Source organism: Mauremys mutica, chromosome 2, assembly GCF_020497125.1.
Source record: "Mauremys mutica isolate MM-2020 ecotype Southern chromosome 2, ASM2049712v1, whole genome shotgun sequence".
NCBI lineage: Eukaryota > Metazoa > Chordata > Testudines > Geoemydidae > Mauremys > Mauremys mutica.
In genome coordinates this window covers 221,248,420-221,268,105 of record NC_059073.1, presented here as the reverse complement: position 1 = coordinate 221,268,105, position 19,686 = coordinate 221,248,420, and the positions used below count along the sequence as shown (strand labels likewise).

At 41.7% G+C, this 19,686-nt stretch overlaps 1 protein-coding gene across 8 annotated transcripts in view; it reads left to right on the top strand.

Annotated features, from left to right (window-relative positions):
• RBMS3 (RNA binding motif single stranded interacting protein 3) overlaps positions 1-19,686 on the top strand; it is a 939,633-nt gene that overhangs the window by 138,914 nt on the left and 781,033 nt on the right. For 2 of the 8 annotated variants that reach the window (XM_045008010.1, XM_045008009.1), the window contains one exon: positions 6,534-6,602. In XM_045008010.1, the coding sequence (XP_044863945.1) occupies positions 6,534-6,602 (69 nt within the window). The other 6 variants (XM_045008015.1, XM_045008017.1, XM_045008014.1 and 3 more) reach the window with 6 other exon arrangements.

Sequence of the window (19,686 nt, the reverse complement as noted above, 5' to 3'; positions counted from 1 at the left end):
CTTAAGTCTATGAATTCCCATTGTTGAGCTCAATGGCCCTTGCTCTGAGGCAGTGGTGAAAGTAACTTACAGGACTTACTGGTACTGCTGGAGTCCTGAGGGGGGCATGGCCTCATCCGGAAGAGGCGTGGCCTCTCAAGATTTAAAGGCCCTGGGGAACCAGCTGTGGAGCCTTTAAATCAACCATGCTGGACCACATCGACTTCCATGGCAGGGATTGAAAGGGCTCTGGGCTGCCCGCAGCCGTGGGGAGCTCTGAGCCCTTTAAATCCCGGCCCCAGCCCAGCCGCCAGAGCCGCGGCCGGGATTTAAAGGGCTCTGCTGTGGAAGTCGATGTGGTCCAGCATGGCGTACTGGCTCTTGCCGGTACGCCGTACCGGACCGGATCGGCTTACTTTCAGCTCTGCTCTGAGGTTAGTGTGATGGGGTGTCAGAGTTAGCACTCTTCTTCATTCAGAGTTGCATGGCTCCAATCACGTTTGGTGGGTAATTTAGTTACAGGGATATACACAATGTAAATGTAATTACAGGAGTATACACAATGTCAGTGTAATATAACAGCAAACAATCTTTCATTAGTTTTCACATAAACATCTTCTCATCTTAACACTAACACACATTTTGATCTAGGGTTATCTAATTACATAATGTAGTGCAATAGCAACCAATAGGTTAGAGATAAGTGACAACAGTACCGTTAATATTTCCTTTGAACTATAGCAATGGTGCCGAACCTTATTACACAGGAAGACCACATAAACCTAAGTGCAACCTTGAGTGGGCCAAACAGATTCTACATATAGATTTAAAGTCCCCTGTATTGATTTATATTTTAAGTTCAGCTTGTTTCGTATGTATTTAGATAGTTTTTTTCTATGTACAGTATTGTCTGTTTACACAGTTGTATAAACTAAAATGATGTAAACATGATGACAAAAATGCTAATGAATTGGCCGATAGTATATTGTGTTGAAGCAGGCTGCGGGCCTTATGAAATGCCATGTACCACCTGGAATTGACCTATGACCATGACCTGAGTTGGTCTGTCAGTGTCACAGCGATAATCACACTTTAAAACCTAGGAGATGGCAAATTGCCTAGGTTTACTGGTAGGAAGAACAACATACATTCAATGTCTGCTTTTATTATGGGGACATCCATGTCAAAAGATGCGTTACATTAATTAGCTGATTGAAAACTGCAAACAAAAAAAAATTCCAAATTTTTACTTTTTTGCATTTTGGAATTTTGTCACTTTTGTAATTTGAAAAAATTTCAACTTGCAGTATGGTAAAAAAATTCTCCCCTTTTTTCTTAGTTTTGAAATTTGGCATTATGTTGAAATCTGAAAGGCTGTAACCAGCTCTAATGGGTTCAAACATGAATCAACCATAACATATAGTCTTCAATCTGTAGTCATTGATGGACTCACACTATTACCTTACCCATAGATTATGCTATGTTACCTGGGCCCTCTTTTAGAGCCTGTGACATTATTAATATAACCTGTGACTGTATAGATTATTGTTGCAATCACTGTTATATATTTGCAGCAAATATTGTACAAAGATTGTCGTGTAAGGTATCTATGAAAAGGTTATGATTTGCTGATTATGATTATACTATCTGTATGGGTGTATCTTTTTTTAGTTAAAATTATGAATATTGGCTCTGTATTTGTATCTCAATGTATTTTGATTCTGAAGTAGCCTTAGTAAAGTATTTGGTCATCTTCTTGAGAAAGGAATTTGCAAATTAAGTGCCCAATCAAGAAACTCTTAATGGACAATGGACCTTGGGCGACTCCAATCCACATAAGAAGTCTTTCTGAGGACATTCAAGATAGCATGTGAGCAATAGCTGCCGTGTGTAAAGAACTGAGTCATGCATGGACATGTGACTTGCCCATGTGACTCCAAACTCCATTTTGCTGTAATTTTCCACAGTAAGAACTAAGAGGTGGAAGAGACTATAAAAGGCAGCTGCCTCATCTCCATCTTCTTGCCTCTGCTTCTTTCCTCTAGAGGGACTTGGCTACAAACTGAAGCTCTGAACACAGGACTGAATGACCCATCCCACCTGTGGATGTACTCCAGAGACTTGATTTGAACCTGCAGTTTATTCCATCACTGCTACAAGCCTGAACCAAGAACTTTGCCATTTAACCAATTCTAGCTCTCATCTATAACTTTTTCCTTTTATGAATAAACCTTTAGATTTTAGATTCTAAAGGATTGGCAACAGCGTGATTTGTGGGTAAGATCTAACTTGTATATTGACCTGGGTCTGAGGCTTGGTCCTTTGGGATCGGGAGAACCTTTTTTTCTTTTACTGGGGTATTGGTTTTCATAACCATTCATCCCCCTAACGAGTTGGCACTGGGTGATACTGGGAAACTGGAGTGTCTAAGGGAATTGCTTGTGTGACTTATGGTTAGCCAGTGGGGTAAAACCAAAGTCGTCTCTGTTTGGCTGGTTTGGTTTGACTTGGTGTGCAATGTGGCTGTAACTGTCCTGCTTTAAGCAATTTGTCCTGAATTGACACTCTCAAAAGTGTCCCACCAAAGCCAGCATCATTATCAGGCCACATCCAAACTTGCATGTGTTTGACTGACATGTGATGTACACTGGAACCCCAGCTAGTCCTTCTATAACTTCTTGCTTCAATAAGCACTTTTGTTCAAAAAAATGACTCTACTGGTCAAACACTGTTTTCCTATGAGCTGTGTAGATACTGCATTGTTTGCTCTCCTTTTATCTGTGCCACTTTGTTGCTGTGAAAAGCATTTTCCTCCCTCCTGTCACTGGGCTTTGAGCTCGTTGGAGCAGGCCTAAGGTTTCATCAGCACTTGTCACATCTAGGCTTTGCTCTGGCTGTAGGTTTAAAACACATTTTGTACCTGAAACTGTTCGTACTCCTACGTCAGCCTTTACCCCTTCAAACAGGCTACTGTCTGGATATCTAAATAATGCCTGTTTTTCTCAGCATATTTTTTGCCAATGACTTCTAGCTTAGATGAGGAAAACAAATGTGCAGTTGGCAGTTTTCCTTGCTTTCTGAACTACTGTTTACATTGCAAATCGTCATGCTTTTCTGAAAGTTTCAACACTACTCTTTCCTGCCATAGGATGAACTAGCCCTTTAGGAGGGACAGGAGTTCAGCTGTGGCTGTCAGGCTTAGACCAGTCACTCCCACGGGCGAGTAAGGAGGGGGAGGAAGAACATGTGATTACAAACCAGGACAGCCTGAATTCACTTAGAGACTCTTTCCCCTTAGCTTCTAGTTATAGACTTGGGCAGGCAGCCTGCTGGGAACAGAAGGAAAGTTGGGGTTTAGGGAGAGAGAGCTACTAAGAAGACAGCTAAGAGCTCCCAGGTATGATGTAGAATGCCTGGGACAGAAAACCAGCAAGGAGCAAAAGCCTACTGGTAAGAAAGGACCTGCAGCAATTAGGAATCTGCTGTTTGAGAAGCCCTGAAAAGGACTTTGAGCCTGGATGGAAGGGGAATCCCTGACAAAGGATTAACTGAGCCTGAGGCAGAAGGCGGGAAGGCATTGAAAGTTGGTGTTTAATTTCCCAGAAGGGGAGAGTTGCTGAGAAAAATTCCCACAAGGTGAAGCTTTCCTCCCTGAAGAAGAAAGAGAAACTAAGGCTGTAGATGGGGCTAATGCCAGACAGGTTAAGTGCTGCTACAATTACTAACAAAGCAGCAGGATGTACCCCCATGTTCTCCTGTGCTAGTCTTTGTCCTTGTGATAGGTGCATGCACAAAGTGCTGGTGAGCTAGAGCTATAGATCCAGATTCTGATCTTGGCCCTAGGTACTCAGTGCTGTAATTCATTAATTAGTGAGACAACTACTAGGGAATGTAATCTGCCCTGCAAATGTCTCCTGTGGCACTTGGGTTCTCTGAGAATACTTGAAAGTGAATATCAGTCAGGCCTTACAAAACTATCTGCTGTGGAGTCTCCTTGATCCCCAGTGAGTTGGGCCGGCCTGATTTCTGTTGAAAGTTTTGATGGAATCAACATGTTCCTGCGGAACACTTTGGTTCTGTTCATGCTGTCTGAGAACTTTCACCCCACTCTACTTTAAGGCTTCCTTTGTATTCTGATGGCCTTATACAATATCTCATAAATGGACCCTTTCATCCCTACACTTGTTTTACTAAACCAGGTAAGAGTTACACAGATGCTGAGTTAATAATAGTGATATGTTGCACTCATTGCAGATTATATCTAAGGCTCTTTCTCATTTACATTAAGGCCCCTTTACATGGGTCTGGCAGAGTAGGCCTCTGTTGTAAATTCTTCTTAATATTTATGCTGGGAAGATTTTTTTTTTTAAACAGAATTATGAAACACGTGGGTTGGGGGCGGTTACTGGTTATGAAAGGAATTCACTATTGAAGGAAATGGGAAAAACATAATTCTCTTGGCTATTGACTAAGAAATTTGGACAGCAGGAACAGAGTTAGTTTGATAACAGTTTTTACCTTTCTGGGTACTTTTAATTAAGAAAAGCATAAGGTGCTTCAATCAAATTGTTTTTTGTTATAAAATAAGCTTCTGGAGAAATGTAATTGTCTCACTTTTCAACTTACTTTTGAGAGACAAACTAGGTCTCTCTCTCCCTCCTACCCTCCCTCCTTGTTTTCAGAGTTCTGTAAAAGCTTTTTTTAAAAGTAAAATGTGTTGATTTTTAATTTGAAGTCTTTTATATTTAAAAAGAAATTGAATCTTTGTTTGGGATATCTGCCTAAGGATATCTGTTAGAAGTTAAGAATCCACAGAGTAAGATTATTGCTATTAAACTTGTAATATGACTTTTTTATCAAAAGGAATAGTCAGCAAAATAATCAACTGACTCTGTCTTTTCATTCTCACTAATGAGAAACAATCACTCTAGATAAATATCAGAGGGGCAGCCGCATTAGTCTGGATCTGTAAAAAGCGACAAAGTGTCCTGGGGCACCTTATAGACTAACAGACATATTGGAGCATAAGCTTTCGTGGGTGAATACCCACTTCATATTCACCCACGAAAGCTTATGCTCCAATGTCTGTTAGTCTATAAGGTGCCACAGGACACTTTGTCACTTTTTAATGATAAATGTAAACCTATTGGTTATATCCTAGAACATCTTTATTCTGTCCTCAAGTGTTACAAGCGTTAAACCATTTATTTCTGTAATTACAGAGAGTATTGTACTACAAATTCTACATAGAGCTATAATTTCCATATATGTTCCCTTCATATATCTGAGCTTGTGTTCGAGCCTAGCTGGTGATGTAATGTATTGGTGAATTAATATTTCATGTCTGGAGACCTAAATTCAAGCTAGGTCTCAAGTGTAAATAACGTAAGTCTAATTGTAGTTTCTGCCCTGTGTACCAACATTAGTGCAGGAAGGATGTAAGTAAATATAATTCTTATTTGTGAGGCTCAATGTCCCAGTACAGAACCGTATGATTATCACACTCTGTTGAAAAGACTTCCAGAGTTAGAATAGCAGGTGAGTCTAGATTAGGATTGTGATGCACTGATAAAACACTTGTCTGCATTATACCATATCTGCAAGAGCAATTAGTTCCTCAATTTCAAAAGCACTAAATTAACCATCTATAGTATTTGAAACAAACAAACCTGAGCTCATACCTCTAGTCTGGATTGAGTCACTTTCTCTAGATCCTGTGAATGAAAACATTTCTTAAGATTGGTGTAATACAGTATAAAGAGAGAACAGCTTGCTGCTACATAATCACAATTGGTAGAAAACTTGAGACCTTTAATAGTGTCTCTGGATGAATGATTTTAGCAGGTATGGATCAGATCACCTCAGACAACTTGCTGGTTAGGTAATACTTTTTCATATAATTTTAAACTCAGTGGCAATTAGTACACCATCTCACTTATCTATTGTATGTCACAAGTCTTGCATTTAAGTTTACAACTCAAAGAATAAAACATGACTTGGTATGCTTTTTACAGTGTATGTAGATTACATACTGATGGTTCTGCAGGAGTATGGCTGGGATCAGATTATTAGGTAGCTATTATAGCTCGGTCACACTAGACATGGTTTAGCACTTCGGTGACAATAGACATGGAGAGGTAAGGGGAACTAATGCATAAGGCTACATCAGAAAGATGAGCACTCTGCATTATTATTCTTTATGATACAGTAGTGTCTAGAAGCCTCAACTAAGATTGGGACCCAGTTATGCTAGGCAGTGTATACACACTTTTATTTAAGCAGAGATTGTCCTCAAGAGTTTGCAATCTAAATAGCCAAGACTAAGGCTGCAAGGAGGAAGAGAAGCATGAAGGCACTTGTCCAAGGTCAAACAATAGGTCGGTGGCAAAGTTGGAACTAAAACCCAGGTCTCCTTTGTTTCAGGCCAATGCCCTAACCCTTGACTGTGCTGCCTTTCTTTCTCTGTAGAAATCTGGGTTGCTGACATTAATTAAGTTCATATATGGATATTTATAGTGAGCTCTGGCTGAATGCATGGCATTTTTATTTTACAGAGGTCAACAGCCAGCAAGACTTCAGGTGTTCCTTCATATAGCAGATGGTCCAGCTCACAGCCACATCAGGTAATACATGCTTTTTGAGGAGAACATGCACCGCACTGTATTATAATACCTGTAGGTGAACACGATAAGCACCATATGCTTATGCTGCTCTGTTATTTTTAAGTACTAATCAACTGTGGGTTCTGAGAGTTGTCTAGTTTGCTTGACCCAAGTGGGCCAATTTGAGTGATGACATAAGCAGGCAAATGCCACTGAAATTGATGGTGTTTCTGTGACAGGTGTACAGGCCCATTGATCACTTGGAGGGTCCTTGCAGCTGTGAGTCACCTTCTCTAAGGTGCCACTGAGTAGGGTGGAAGGGGCAGCAATGAAGGACGGTTCTGGCACATTTCTTATGCTGGTGATGAATTTGACTCACTCTTTGGAGGTGATTATATCCCCAATTGAGTTCAGTCATGTCACTATCCCTGCTACACCAGTGTTTTGCACCATTTAAAACAGTAAATGAGAGAGGTAATCTGATGGATGACAGGGAAATTTAGGGACCCACTACAAACACAGACCCAGTGATGATACAAAGAGCAGGGAAGCAATGAGACAGCAGCCACCTAGTGATGAAATTGTTAGCAGCTTCACTTTTTTTTTTTTTTTTACTGTCTTCCCCCTCCACCCTGAGTATTGAGAGGAGACTGTAGTCAATTCAGTCTGGTAGAACAGAGGGAAAGACTGTTGTGACTGTAGGCAGAAACATAATTCGGTTGCTTAAATGAAGGGTTGACCAGCTTAAAATGTAACCTTTTCCTTAGGAGGACCTCATACAAATAAACCTGGGTGCTGGTTTGTTTTGATAAAGGTACGAGTACATGCCCCTAGAAGTGGGGAAATGCCCAAAGTGGCTTTAGTTTTGCCATCAACTGGGATTTGGCTTTACACAATTAAAAGTAGAGAGAGTTAAGAACGGGGTCCCATTTTTATTCAGGCCCTGAAACTTCAGTATAAAGGAGAGGCTAGATAACAGGTACTCTAGAGATTAGAAACAATCACACCATCCCCCTTGCTTTCTATTGTTGATGAGCATGCATGCTTGTTGAAATGGAGAAGAATCTTGCTCTCTGCTCCTCATCAGATAGGATTATGGTTACTGCCTGCAGTGTGGCAATGGAGTGCACACATGCACATTTTCAAGGAAGTCCTATGACCTGTGTTATACTGGCAGTCAGATTAGATAACCACACAAGTCACTTCTGGCCTCAATCTATGAAGCTGAAGTTGGGACTAGCCCAATGCCTGGGGTATATTGTTTGTGTGTCTGTTCACCTGAGTAGCTGAGAAATCAGAACTGCCTTTCCCCTTCATTTTGAAAGGTAGTGTGTTTTACTATGGGGATTTTTTTTTATAATGGCTAGAGGTTTATCTTTGGAACCTGTTAGCCTTGACTGTGCCTTTAGTAGGGAGGCTAAGTACAGGAAGTTGTCAACATATTCCCACTGATGTGCACAGAGCAAACCCAGCAATGAATATTCTTCTCTCAGTGTATGAGTGCAACTCCCTCTTAATGTTAATAGGAGAGATGCTCCTAAATCAAGAGAAGAATACCCCTTTAACAAATCATATGAAACACATTTGGTACTCTGTACACTTGATTTTCTTTTAAGCAGAGGGGAGGGGTGGAATATAAGCACACACAGAGTGTTTGGTAGCATTAGAATCTTGTTGAAGCACTAGCAGAGTTGAGAGATTAACTACCAGGAATACTGTTTAAAAATATGCTTAGACCATCCTGCATCTGCTGGAAAAACCTTGTCCTATTATATTAAAACATGCCTGTGGTAATTCTTCTCCACCTACATTATACCCGCACATTGTAATCTTTCTCTTCCTTTGTCATCTGCACTCTAATCTTTCTTTCTCATCCATGTTTATCGTAAACCTTTGTCTTCTGTGTTTTGGGTTTAATAAGCTTATAGATTTGCTTGATGGAATTGGTATTTGCAAAATCCAACTGTGAGATGTCTGCAGTGCTATGGCTCAGTTCAAGAGTCCTGATGCTGCTGTGCACTCATGTTTTGAGATCAGCAAAACATTTTTATTGGATCATAGGTTTGTAATGTCTTGTCTCCTGCAAGAGATTATATATAGTTTACCTAAACATTTTGAAAACAGTTTTCCAAAAAAGAACAAGATTAAAGTTCAAATTCATATTGTCTGTATATTCTTGAGCCTCGTGCAGTGAACTCAAGGTTTTTTCCATATACATCTTACAAGAATCCATACAAAAATCTAATAGAACTACCCAACTGAGATCTTTGATACATCTAAGAAATGTTAGAAGTTAAATTAACTTCCCTCCCTCCACCAAGTTTTCATTTTAAATTTCCGTATCTGTGTGACATTAGAGTGCACATTGGGTGAGAGATTTGAAGGGATTCTACAGGCGGGTCAATGAATTTGGGAAAACGTGCCACTTTCAGTGACAGTTTGCTTTGTGCAAATGTAATAAACTCATACGTACTTATATTCTGTATTGGATAAGATGAAACATACTTCTCTACCTCAAATGCACTATCTAGAGAGATTTTAATAAGTTCCTTTTAACTCCTGGCTCTGGGTGAGTGAGTGGTAATGCAAGTTTAATAATTTTGATGGAAAGCAATATATGTACTTTTTTAGCTCCTGGAGCCAGGACCAGTGTCTTGTTACAGAAGATGCCCTTGGAGTCTGATTAAGCTGCACCTTCTGACTATATAACCTGTAAGATGTGTAAGGCTGCCCTCTTCTGACTGTCTCAGAAGTGTGCCACATTTTCTGTTTTATACATTTTTCCAGAATGATCAACTAACATCAATAGTTGGATAGTTAAAAAGATTGATTCCAGAAGTTCAACAATAAGCTTGCGAAGCTATAAAAATCTATGTGTGTGTATATATATATATTAAACTGACTGTCAAGGAACTTATAAATGTCTTTATTGCTTGGGGACATTTTAAGACCACTCCTGATTTCAACAACTGGAATCAGTGGTGGTTCAGTAGCAACAGTGATTTCCATAAATTAGGACTGCTAATAACACCTATCTTGGTTTTATTTGTGGGATATTAATTTTTAAAGAGGGGACTGATACCTGTCCCATTAAATACATTTCAGATAGTACAATGTGGCATTACGTTGTGTTGTTATGGAATGACTTTGTGATAACAGCATGCAGTATGTGTCCTGACCCAATATGTCGTACTGGCTGTGGTATTCCAGGATCCTGGTCTGACTCAAACTCAGTGGAATCTCTTGATGTGTCAGTGGGTCTGCAGCAGTTTGTCTGGAGGCTTTGAGGCTAATTTAGTCCTTACATGGTACTTTCCAGACTGTGTGCATGCCCATTGGAGGTGCAATTGGCTGTTACCACTAATGCTGGTGAAGGAAGCAGTTGGAGAAGTGGTGCCTGTCCGGCATGATGACCCAATTGATTTCTAGCACAGTGTTCATTTCAAGAAGTAGGACTGCATCTGGAGTGAGCCTCCTGCAGTGGTATGTCCCCAGTGGAACAACCTGCTTGTCTCATCAAAAGTTTTTAGCTACGCTACCAGTGTTAGACATGAGGTGTTACTAGCATTGTAGCTCAGCTGTCAGTAGCAGTGCTCCTTATGTCCAATGACATTGGCATCTGACTTCCCTCACTAGTAATGCTTTTAGCACTGGATGCTAGACACTCTTGCCGAAGTGTAACAGGTGGAGAGTGCACAGAGGGGAAATGGGTAAAGGGGAAAAACAATGGCAAAGAATACGAAAAAAAAGTAAAGAGGACCAGGGTCAACAGGGAAGGGAGTAGAAAATCAGAATGAAGATAAAGAATTTTTCCCTGCCTAATGCTTCTTTTGAGTCACTAGCAAAAGAGACTGTCTCTACGAAAGGCCATTTCATGGTTCAGGAAGTGATAGGAGCAATAGGCCAGGTGACTCAGCTCTCATCTAAGGTAACTGGGGACATGAGCTGCCCGAGGTGCCCCCTGTGCTGCCATTGGCTACACTGCTGAAACAAATCCACCTAGCTTCCCCACCCTGAAGTAGCAGGAATAGGCTGGTTAGGAAGGCAAGTGTTTGTCTGACTCAGTCCAATCGTGGGCTGCCTTTTTTCACTCTTAGGCAAGATGACACAACTTCAAAATGCTTGTAAAATATTTTGCCCATCCTGGATAACTGTCCATGTGGACCTTGCTGTTGGTTAATGCACTTTGATCTAATCCCCTCTAGTCCACTTTCACAGGGGACTAGATCAAAGCACATTACTGAACTGTTAATGCACGTCAGCAGGGTCTACATGGAGAGTTAGTCTGCGACAGGCTGGTGTGGGGTAGATTCACACCCCAGCTTGCCACAAACTAATGTCTGTGCAGACAAGTCCAAAATCTCCTGAGTCTTATCCACTGGACCACTTTGCCTCTTCTAATTGAGCAGGTTGTTCTATTCTGACCAGCACTACTGAGGTGATTCAACATCTCTACAACTTGGTTCATTTTGTTTGAGTAATATTTTGGGATGAGGTGATAAGTGGCTCAAAGTATGCTTGACATTAGGTGGGAAAGGAACCAAGTGATTTATTGAAGTTAGTGACTAAGAACAGGCTCAGGCCCCCATGCCTTTAAAAGAAACACTAGCAGACGAGAAAAGAAATGGAGGAGCCACTTGGCAAAACACTTCTGTATAGCTGATGGCACCACATGACATCACAATGCAGGTTTCATCCTACAGTGTTGGTTTTAACAGTCACAAAGCTTTAGAAAGAAACTAAAACCTGTATCCAAATACAGACTTCTTACTTCTCCTGGTAGCTTCTCTGGGTTGGGGGACATGCAGAGGTAAACTGTTCTCTCTGTGCCACGTGGTAAATCCTGTCAAGGCTATTTTACTACCTCTCATTCACTCACCAAAACGGTACCAATGGAGACGTGTCCACAAGTAGTCAGAGCAGAATAGCTACCTGGATCTAGTGTGATAATTTTGGAGAGCATAAGTGGTACATGCTTTGCAGAAGGCAAAGCAGCTTGATTCTGGATGTAGGAGCCTTAATTTATAATTTCTGTGGTTTATTTGTACAATAACTATATTATAGTCTTCTACCTTTTGACTCTATACACTGCAAATCAGCTATGCTCAGATTATTAGGAAAAAGCTCTGATCCTAGAATTGCATTTCTAATTTTAGTATGGTTTTAAATTATTATGCAGAGATCAGATGTTATGAGGTGGGCTAATTCCCCTAGATTTCAGAACACTGTGTTAAATGGAAAAAGGAATAAACATGATATGGAGACAATGCATGTGTAGAACTCTAGATATTTTAGCAAATATAATTTTTTCTATGCCTGAGTGATACGGTTCTGGATTTCTTTTACAGGTATGAGGGGAAACTACACTGATCTTGATCTCTAATCCGTGCTGCAAAAGTCAGAGGCCATTTGTATTATGTTGCACTTATAACAATCTATTGAACGTTGTTTTCTAATTTAGTTAATCTTAAAATGAGCAGAAAAAAGACCACTTAGAATATTAAAAATAATACTTTTCTGCACGGGTACTATAGAAGGAAATTTTCTAGCCTAGGTAACGTTTTTTATTCTATTTGTTATTACCTAATTATTTTGACGGTTGAATACCAAATTACTGTATTATACCAACTATGCATACAACACGCTTGAGGATGTAGAGAGAAGTTGAGGGAAAGAGATTAGTGATGGCACTGGTAAAGTATATGGTGGTAATCACTTTTGACATTTCCCAAAATACCTTTTACAGCACCTAATGACAAAATAACTTTAGCTATTTCTTCTATGGGGCAAGTCTTATAGAACTTAATAGGGATGAAACTAACAGGATTCTATAGAATTATTTTAAAAAACTTATAGGTTCTATTTTTTCACTGCCTTGCACCTGGGGCAGGCACTTAAAGCTGTACATCCTCTTTGTAGAAATCTAAATGTCTACAAACGGAGTGAAATGGTTAAGAATCAGTTTGACAATGTATTAGTGACTGAATATCCTTCCCATAGAGTCCTTAAAACATACAAATGGAAGTAATTACACAACATGCAGTCAACCTGTGGAACTCATTGCCAGGGGATGGTGTGAAGGCTAAAACTACAACTGAGTTAAAAAATGAATTAGATAAGTTGATGGAGGACAGGTACTTCAATGGCTATTAGCGAAAATGGACAGGGATGCAACCCGTGCTTCAGGTGTCCGTAAACCTCCAACTGCTAGAAGCTGGGACTGGACCATAGGGAATGGATCACTCAAAATTGCACTGATCTGTTCATTCCCTCTGAAGCACTTGCCTGTCAGACAGGATACTGGGCTAAATGGACCACTGGTCTGATCCAGTATGCCTATTTGTGTGCTCTTCCTATAGAATTTTGTATTGGTGAAATTAAATTCTTTACCAAGAGAATCCGCTGTTTAAGAGTAGAATTATTTACAACTTTATATTTAAAGAAAGGGGAGAACTGGCCCTCATTACAATAAATTCACAAGGTCCAAATATGGGTAGCTATTTAAGTCAACCTTGTTTAAACAGGTCATGCCTCTAGATTTTAATATCTTTCCGTTACACTCACTGCACAGTATTCTTGATGTCTATGCAGGCTTACAGCAAAGGTTAGTTATACTGCACAGTAATATGTAAAATGTGACATTTGACAAAAATAGGTCATTTGGAAACCACCTGCAGAGTATTCAATAAATTGCAGGTTGTCAACCTTGAAGCCATTGACCACTTTTCAAAAGTAGAAAAAATATGGACCACCAGCCATTTATTAACATACTCCTAATATTTGTCAGCAGTTCATTACAATTCCATGAAAAATTAAATTGAAAGTAGCAAAGAGTCCTGTGGCACCTTATAGACTAACAGACGTATTGGTGCATGAGCTTTCGTGGGTGAATACCACATACATCCGACGAAGTGGGTATTCACCCACGAAAGGTCATGCTCCAATACGTCTGTTAGTCTATAAGGTGCCACAGGACTCTTTGCTGCTTTTACAGATCCAGACTAACACGGCTACCCCTCTGATACTTAAATTGAAAGTGATAGTGATGTATATAGTTATATTGTAAATTACAGTGGCTGTTCCTTAATGTGGTCAGTCTGGTGCAAGAGGTAATTGAGAGTACAAGTAATCTTCATCTGTATTGCTGTGTAGCTCCAGAGTCCTTTGGAGACAGGGGCGGCTCCAGGTCCCAGCACGCCAAGTGTGTGCTTGGGGCGGCACGCCGCGGGGGGCGCTCTGCTGGTCGCCGGGAGGGCGGCAGGCGGCTCCAGTGGACCTCCTGCAGGCGTGCCTGTGGGAGGTCCACCGGAGCCACGGGACCAGCGGACCCTCCGCAGGCACGTCTGCGGGAGGTCCACCGGAGCCGCGGGACCGGCGACCGACAGAGCGCCCCCCGCGGCATGCTGCCGTGCTTGGGGCGGCGAAATTGCTAGAGCTGCCCCTGTTTGGAGAGCCCCTACTACATTTTTGGGTGGGTGGGAGAAGGGAGCAGAAAGAGCTCATCTACTCAGGGTGGCTCGGCTCTGCCTTCTCCTGTCTCGTGAGTAGTGGATTGGCTCTTTTCTGCTCCTCCCACCTCTCCTCTCTGTCCCTGCAGGCTTAGCCTGGGAAGGGCTAGGGATTGAATGGCCCCTTCTGGATCCATAACCCCTCCAGATCTGAAAGGTGGGAGTGAAGAACCATTCTTGGAAACTCTCTCCCCAGGCCTGGAAGGTGGGAGGAACTTCCAGAGCTTCAGGAAGAGCAGAGGTATGCTGGGGAGCAAGGATAGATATGGGGTGTACACAATGGATGTGGGGTTGGGTGTAGGGACAGATTGGGGGGGTGGGTTGTGAGATACAGAACTAGTTAGTGGGGAGGGCTAGGAAACAGACATGGGCTGAGGACACAGAATTGTGTGTTGTGTGGGGTGTTTTTTTTTTTTTTTTTAGGGTTTGGAGTATAGATGGTTCAGTTGCCTGTCATGCAAAGGGCTTGTTAGAACATTTAACTCCCCCCCGCCCCTTTCATATGAAAGGAAGTGAGACTGGCTGATTCGCACAGATGCTTTTAATAACATAGCAGTGACTATAGTGCTTCAAAGACTTGTATAGTTAATTTTCAGGCAATCAATTAGTAGACCAACAAAAACTCATCTACAGGTAGTTAACCACTGCAGGAAAAAAACTCCTTCATTAGGATAAGGGTGTATGTTTGAGTAATAACAAAATACTTTCTTCTGTGACTATCATGGCATGTCTGGAGCTTACTTCTGAATGTAGCCTAATTAAGTTGTTTATCTTGTAGCATTAGTGAAATTGTGATCTATAAATCCTAAACTAGAGATGGAAAATACCTCTTAAGAGCATAGAGGTCAGATTCTCAACAGGTGTAACTCCATTGACTTTAATGTAGCTAACTTACATCTGCTGAAGAATTGTCACTACACGGAGTTCATCTCTCTGCTTCTGCCTCTGCCAGTCAGGATCATATCAGATATTAAAGTGACAGTAGAATTTGTCAGGTTAAAAGGCCCTGAGTATCTGAAGATTGATAGTCCATTGCAGAATCTGTTATCCCGTACTTGGTACTACAAAAATCTCACTTATTCATAGTTGCTACACTAGTAAAGATAGGCTTTACAGGGCCATCTGTCCTCAGATCTCAGGGCATAGTGATCATCAGCTAAGATCAAGAAGAAACCCTATGCTGGCGCCTGAGATCAGATTTCCTCTATATTAAAACTTTGTAGTATCTTGTGTGTTAACTGTGGTGTAAGTCAGTGTTCCTTTTTTTATCAATGATGCCTGAAATGCATTATGGAAGGGTATTTTTCACCTCTCTGAAGCAAGTTTAGTCTGTCAGACCGAATACCAGACTACAGTAGATGGACCATAGATCTGCTTGCATATGGCTATTCCTATGTCCATATCAGAATTCTTAGTGCTACTCTACTTCATCTTCCTATGGTGAAAATAAGTGGAATGAATATCTTCCCAGTGGAGATCCTACTGCTTTCAGAGATGTTGTACAGTCTGCACCCTATCCTTGAAGTTCTTCTGCTTCTAAAGGAAGTGCCTCCTGTGGATTCCTAGTGCTCTAGTAGTAGAGCTGGTCAGGCAGTCCAGGACTTCTCCTGAAATTTCCCCTGCAGCAGAACATGCCTGTACATATCATCTCATCTGTAACTTTGTTTCCCATTGATCTGTGATTTCAAGTGATTTAATATGTTGGCCTTAGCATTCTTGTATAAAGTAGCTACGGTAGTTCTGGATGGGTTCAAAACATTGTTAATTGTATGAATTTTGAACTCTACCCTGAAAGACTTTGGGTATGGTGGAATTTTTGTTCACATATTTTGTTTGTCATTGGACTATTTACTTAGATTTTCAAATGTCGCAGTAAATTCATTGGTACTAGATGCCTGAGTTTTAATTCCAGTCTGTGAATGAAATCTTTATGCTAATAAACTAAAATGGGAAGTAAAGAGAACACAGGAAAGGAAGAGCACGTGGGTCTGTAAACCTGGCTCTACATTTCATTTCAAGTCTACACATACAAATTTACTAGATAACCTTTTTCTCATTCTAACTTCAATAAATATGGAGATCTGTAATCAGTATGGTAAGTGGTGATTAGTGACTACCAAATACTCGTGTGTGAATTTATCTGAGTTAAACTGCTAAAAGGAAAAAGCTTGTTGCAGTGTTGTAGCAGTGAGGGCCCCAGGATATGAGAGAGACAAGGCAAGCGAGGTAATATCTTTTACTGGACCAGTTTCTGTTGGTGGAAGGTACCAGCTTTCGAGCTACACAGAGTTGCACCAGTGTCAAATCATACTTGAGATGCTTCTGTATATGCATCCCAGGATTGCATTAGCCCTTTTGGCCACAATATTACACGGGGAGCTCATGTTCAGCTGATTATCCAACACAACTCCCAAACCTCTTTCAGAGTCACTGCTTCCCAGCAGAGAGTTTCCCCATCCGGTAAGTATGGGCTACATTATTTTTCCTAGATCTATACTGTGACGGGGCAAGGCCAGATGGCTATAGTAAAGTAGTGGGAGACAGATATATTAGCCACAGGCTAAATAAATCCCTGTTACCAGGATAAGCAAATGGCAACTGCTCCAGGTCAATTAAGACACCTGGGGCCAATTAAGATCTTTCTAGAAGGCAGAGAAGACAGCTAGGCTGATTGGGATACCTGAAGCCAATCGGGGCTGGTTGAAACTAGTTAAAAACTTCCCAGTTAGTCAGGGGGGGCATCAGGAGCTGTAGGAGAAAGCCATGCTGTTGGAGAGGCTGAGCAGTGTAAACCATATCAGCAGGGGCGGCTCCAGACCCCAGCACGCCAAGCGCGTGCTTGGGGCGGCACGCTGCGGGGGGCACTCTGCCAGTCGCCGGGAGGGCGGCAGGCGGCTTCGGTGGAGCATCCGCAGGCGTGCCTGCGGGAGGTCCACCGGAGCCGCGGGACCAGTGGACCCTCCGCAGGCACGTCTGCAGGAGGTCCACCAGAGCTGCGGGACCGGCGACCGGCAGAGCGCCCTGCACGGTGCGCCGCTCTGCTTGGGGCAGCGGAATTGCTAGAGCTGCCCCTGCGTATCAGGCACAAGGAAGGAGGCCCTGAGGTAAGGGTGAAGTGGATATTGAGGAAGTGGGGGCTGCTGTGGGGAAGTGGCCCAGGGAATTGTACGCATCCTGGTGCTAAAAATATCGTAGCTGATACTATTAGGGTCCCTTGGCTGGAGCCCGGAGTAGAGGGTGGGCCCGGGCTCCCCCCTTCGCCTCCTACCCCAATTAATCACTGAGAATGGGAGACAAGAGACTGTGCAAAGTAGGGTAGCTTTTCCTCACCTCCCTTACTGTCTTATGATGAAAATGGCTCAGTAAGCTGTGACCCTTGCCTCTAGAAAGAGAAGGGCTACGTGGAGGGTCACAGTGAGCCTCTGAGGCTAGTGAAATCCGCCAGGAAATGCAGGACCTATGGAGATAAGGACAGAGCTTTGTCACAATATATTTGCATTAAAACTCATATTGTTTGTTTGAGCCCGGATTAGCAAGCAGTGCAGATTGCTCCATATCATTGACTTGTCCTCTTCATTATTTACCACCCCTCCAATTTTTGTCTCCTCTGTAAACTTTATCAGTGATAATGTTTTCTTCCAGGTTGCTGATAAAAATGTTAAATTGTGTAGAGCCAAGAAACTGATCCCTGTGGGACTCCACTGGAAACAAACTCACTCAGTAACTATTCTCTATTTACATTTATATTCTGAGACCTATTAGTTAGCCAATTTTTAATCCATTTAATGCGTGCAATGATAATTTTATATCATTCTAGTGTTTTAATCAGAATGTCATGCAGTACCAAGTCAAATTCCTTAGAGACGTCCAAGTTTTTTACATCAACACTATTGCCTTTGATCAATCAAACTTGTAGTCTCATAAAAAAAATCAAATTAGTTTGACAGGATATGTTTTCCATAAAGCCATGTTGATTTCCATTAATTACATTACCCTCCCTTAGTTCTTTATTAAATCCCATATCAACCACTGCATTATCTTACCCAGGATTGATGTCAGGCCAACAGACCTATAATGGGACATCCCATTTACTCTTTAAAAACTGGCACATTAGCTTTCTTCCAGTCTTCTGGAACTTTGCCAGTGCTCCAAGACCTTTTGAAAATTAATATTAATGGTACAGTGACCTCCACAGCCACCTCTTTCAAAACTCTTGGATGCAAATTATTTGGACCTGCTGATTTAAAAATGTTTAACTTTAGTAGCTTTTGTTTAATATCCTCCAGAGTTGTTATTGGTATAGGAAGAGTGTTATGACCATATGATGAGTACATAATCTCTTGTTTTTCTCCAAATGAAAAACAGACAGATTTTTTGAAAATTTCTGCCTGTTCTGAAATTTTATTTATAACTTTACCATTTCAATCTGGTAATTGACCACTATCATTTCAGGATTCTTTTTGTTCCTAATATTTTTAAAAAACTCCTTATTGTCCTTAACTCTGTTGTCCATAGATTTGTGTCCCTTTGCTTCCCTTACCACTTTTCTACAGTTAGAATCATAGAATATCAGGGTTGGAATGGACCTCAGGTGGTCATCTAGTCCAACCCCCTGCTCAAAGCAGGACCAATTCCCAACTAAATCATCCCAGACAGAGCTTTGTCAAGCATGACCTTTAAAAACCTCTAAGGAAGGAGATTCCACCACCTCCCTAGGTAACCCATTCCAGTGCTTCACCACTCTGAGTGAAAAAGTTTTTCCTAATATCCAACCTAAACCTCCCCCACTGCAACTTGAGACCATTACTCCTTGATCTGTCATCAGGTATCACTGAGAACAGTCTAGATCCATCCTCTTTAGAACCCCCTTTCAGGTAGTTGAAAGCAACTATCAAATCCTCCCCCCCTTCATTCTTCTCTTCTGCAGACTAAACAATCCCAGTTCCCTCAGCCTCTCTTCATAAATCATGTGCTCCAGCCCCCTAATCATTTTTGTTGCCCTCTGCTGGACTCTTTCCAATTTTTCCACATCCTTCTTGTAATGTGGGGCCCAAAACTGGACACAGTACTCCAGATGAGACCTCACCAATGTCAAATAGAGGGGAGTGATCACGTCCCTCGATCTGCTGGCAATGCCCCTACTTATACAGCCCAAAATGCCGTTAGCCTTCTTGGCAACAAGGGCACACTGTTGACTCATATCCAGCTTCTTGTCCACTGTAACCCCTCGGTCCTTTTCTGCAGAACTGCTGCCTAGCCATTCGGTCCCTAGTCTGTAGCAGTGAATGGGATTCTTCCATCCTAAGTGCAGGACTCTGCACTTGTCCTTGTTGAACTTCATCAGGTTTCTTTTGGCCCAGTCCTCTAATTTGTCTAGGTCCTTCTGTATCCTATCCCTACCCTCCAGCATATCTACCACTCCTCCAAGTTTAGTGTCATCTGCAAACTTGCTGAAAGTGCAGTCCACACCATTCTCCAGATCATTAATGAAGATATTGAACAAAACCGGCCCCAGGACCAGCCCCCTGGGGCACTCCACTTGAAACCGGCTGCCAACTAGACATGGAGCCGTTGAGCCCAGACTTCTGATTTATATT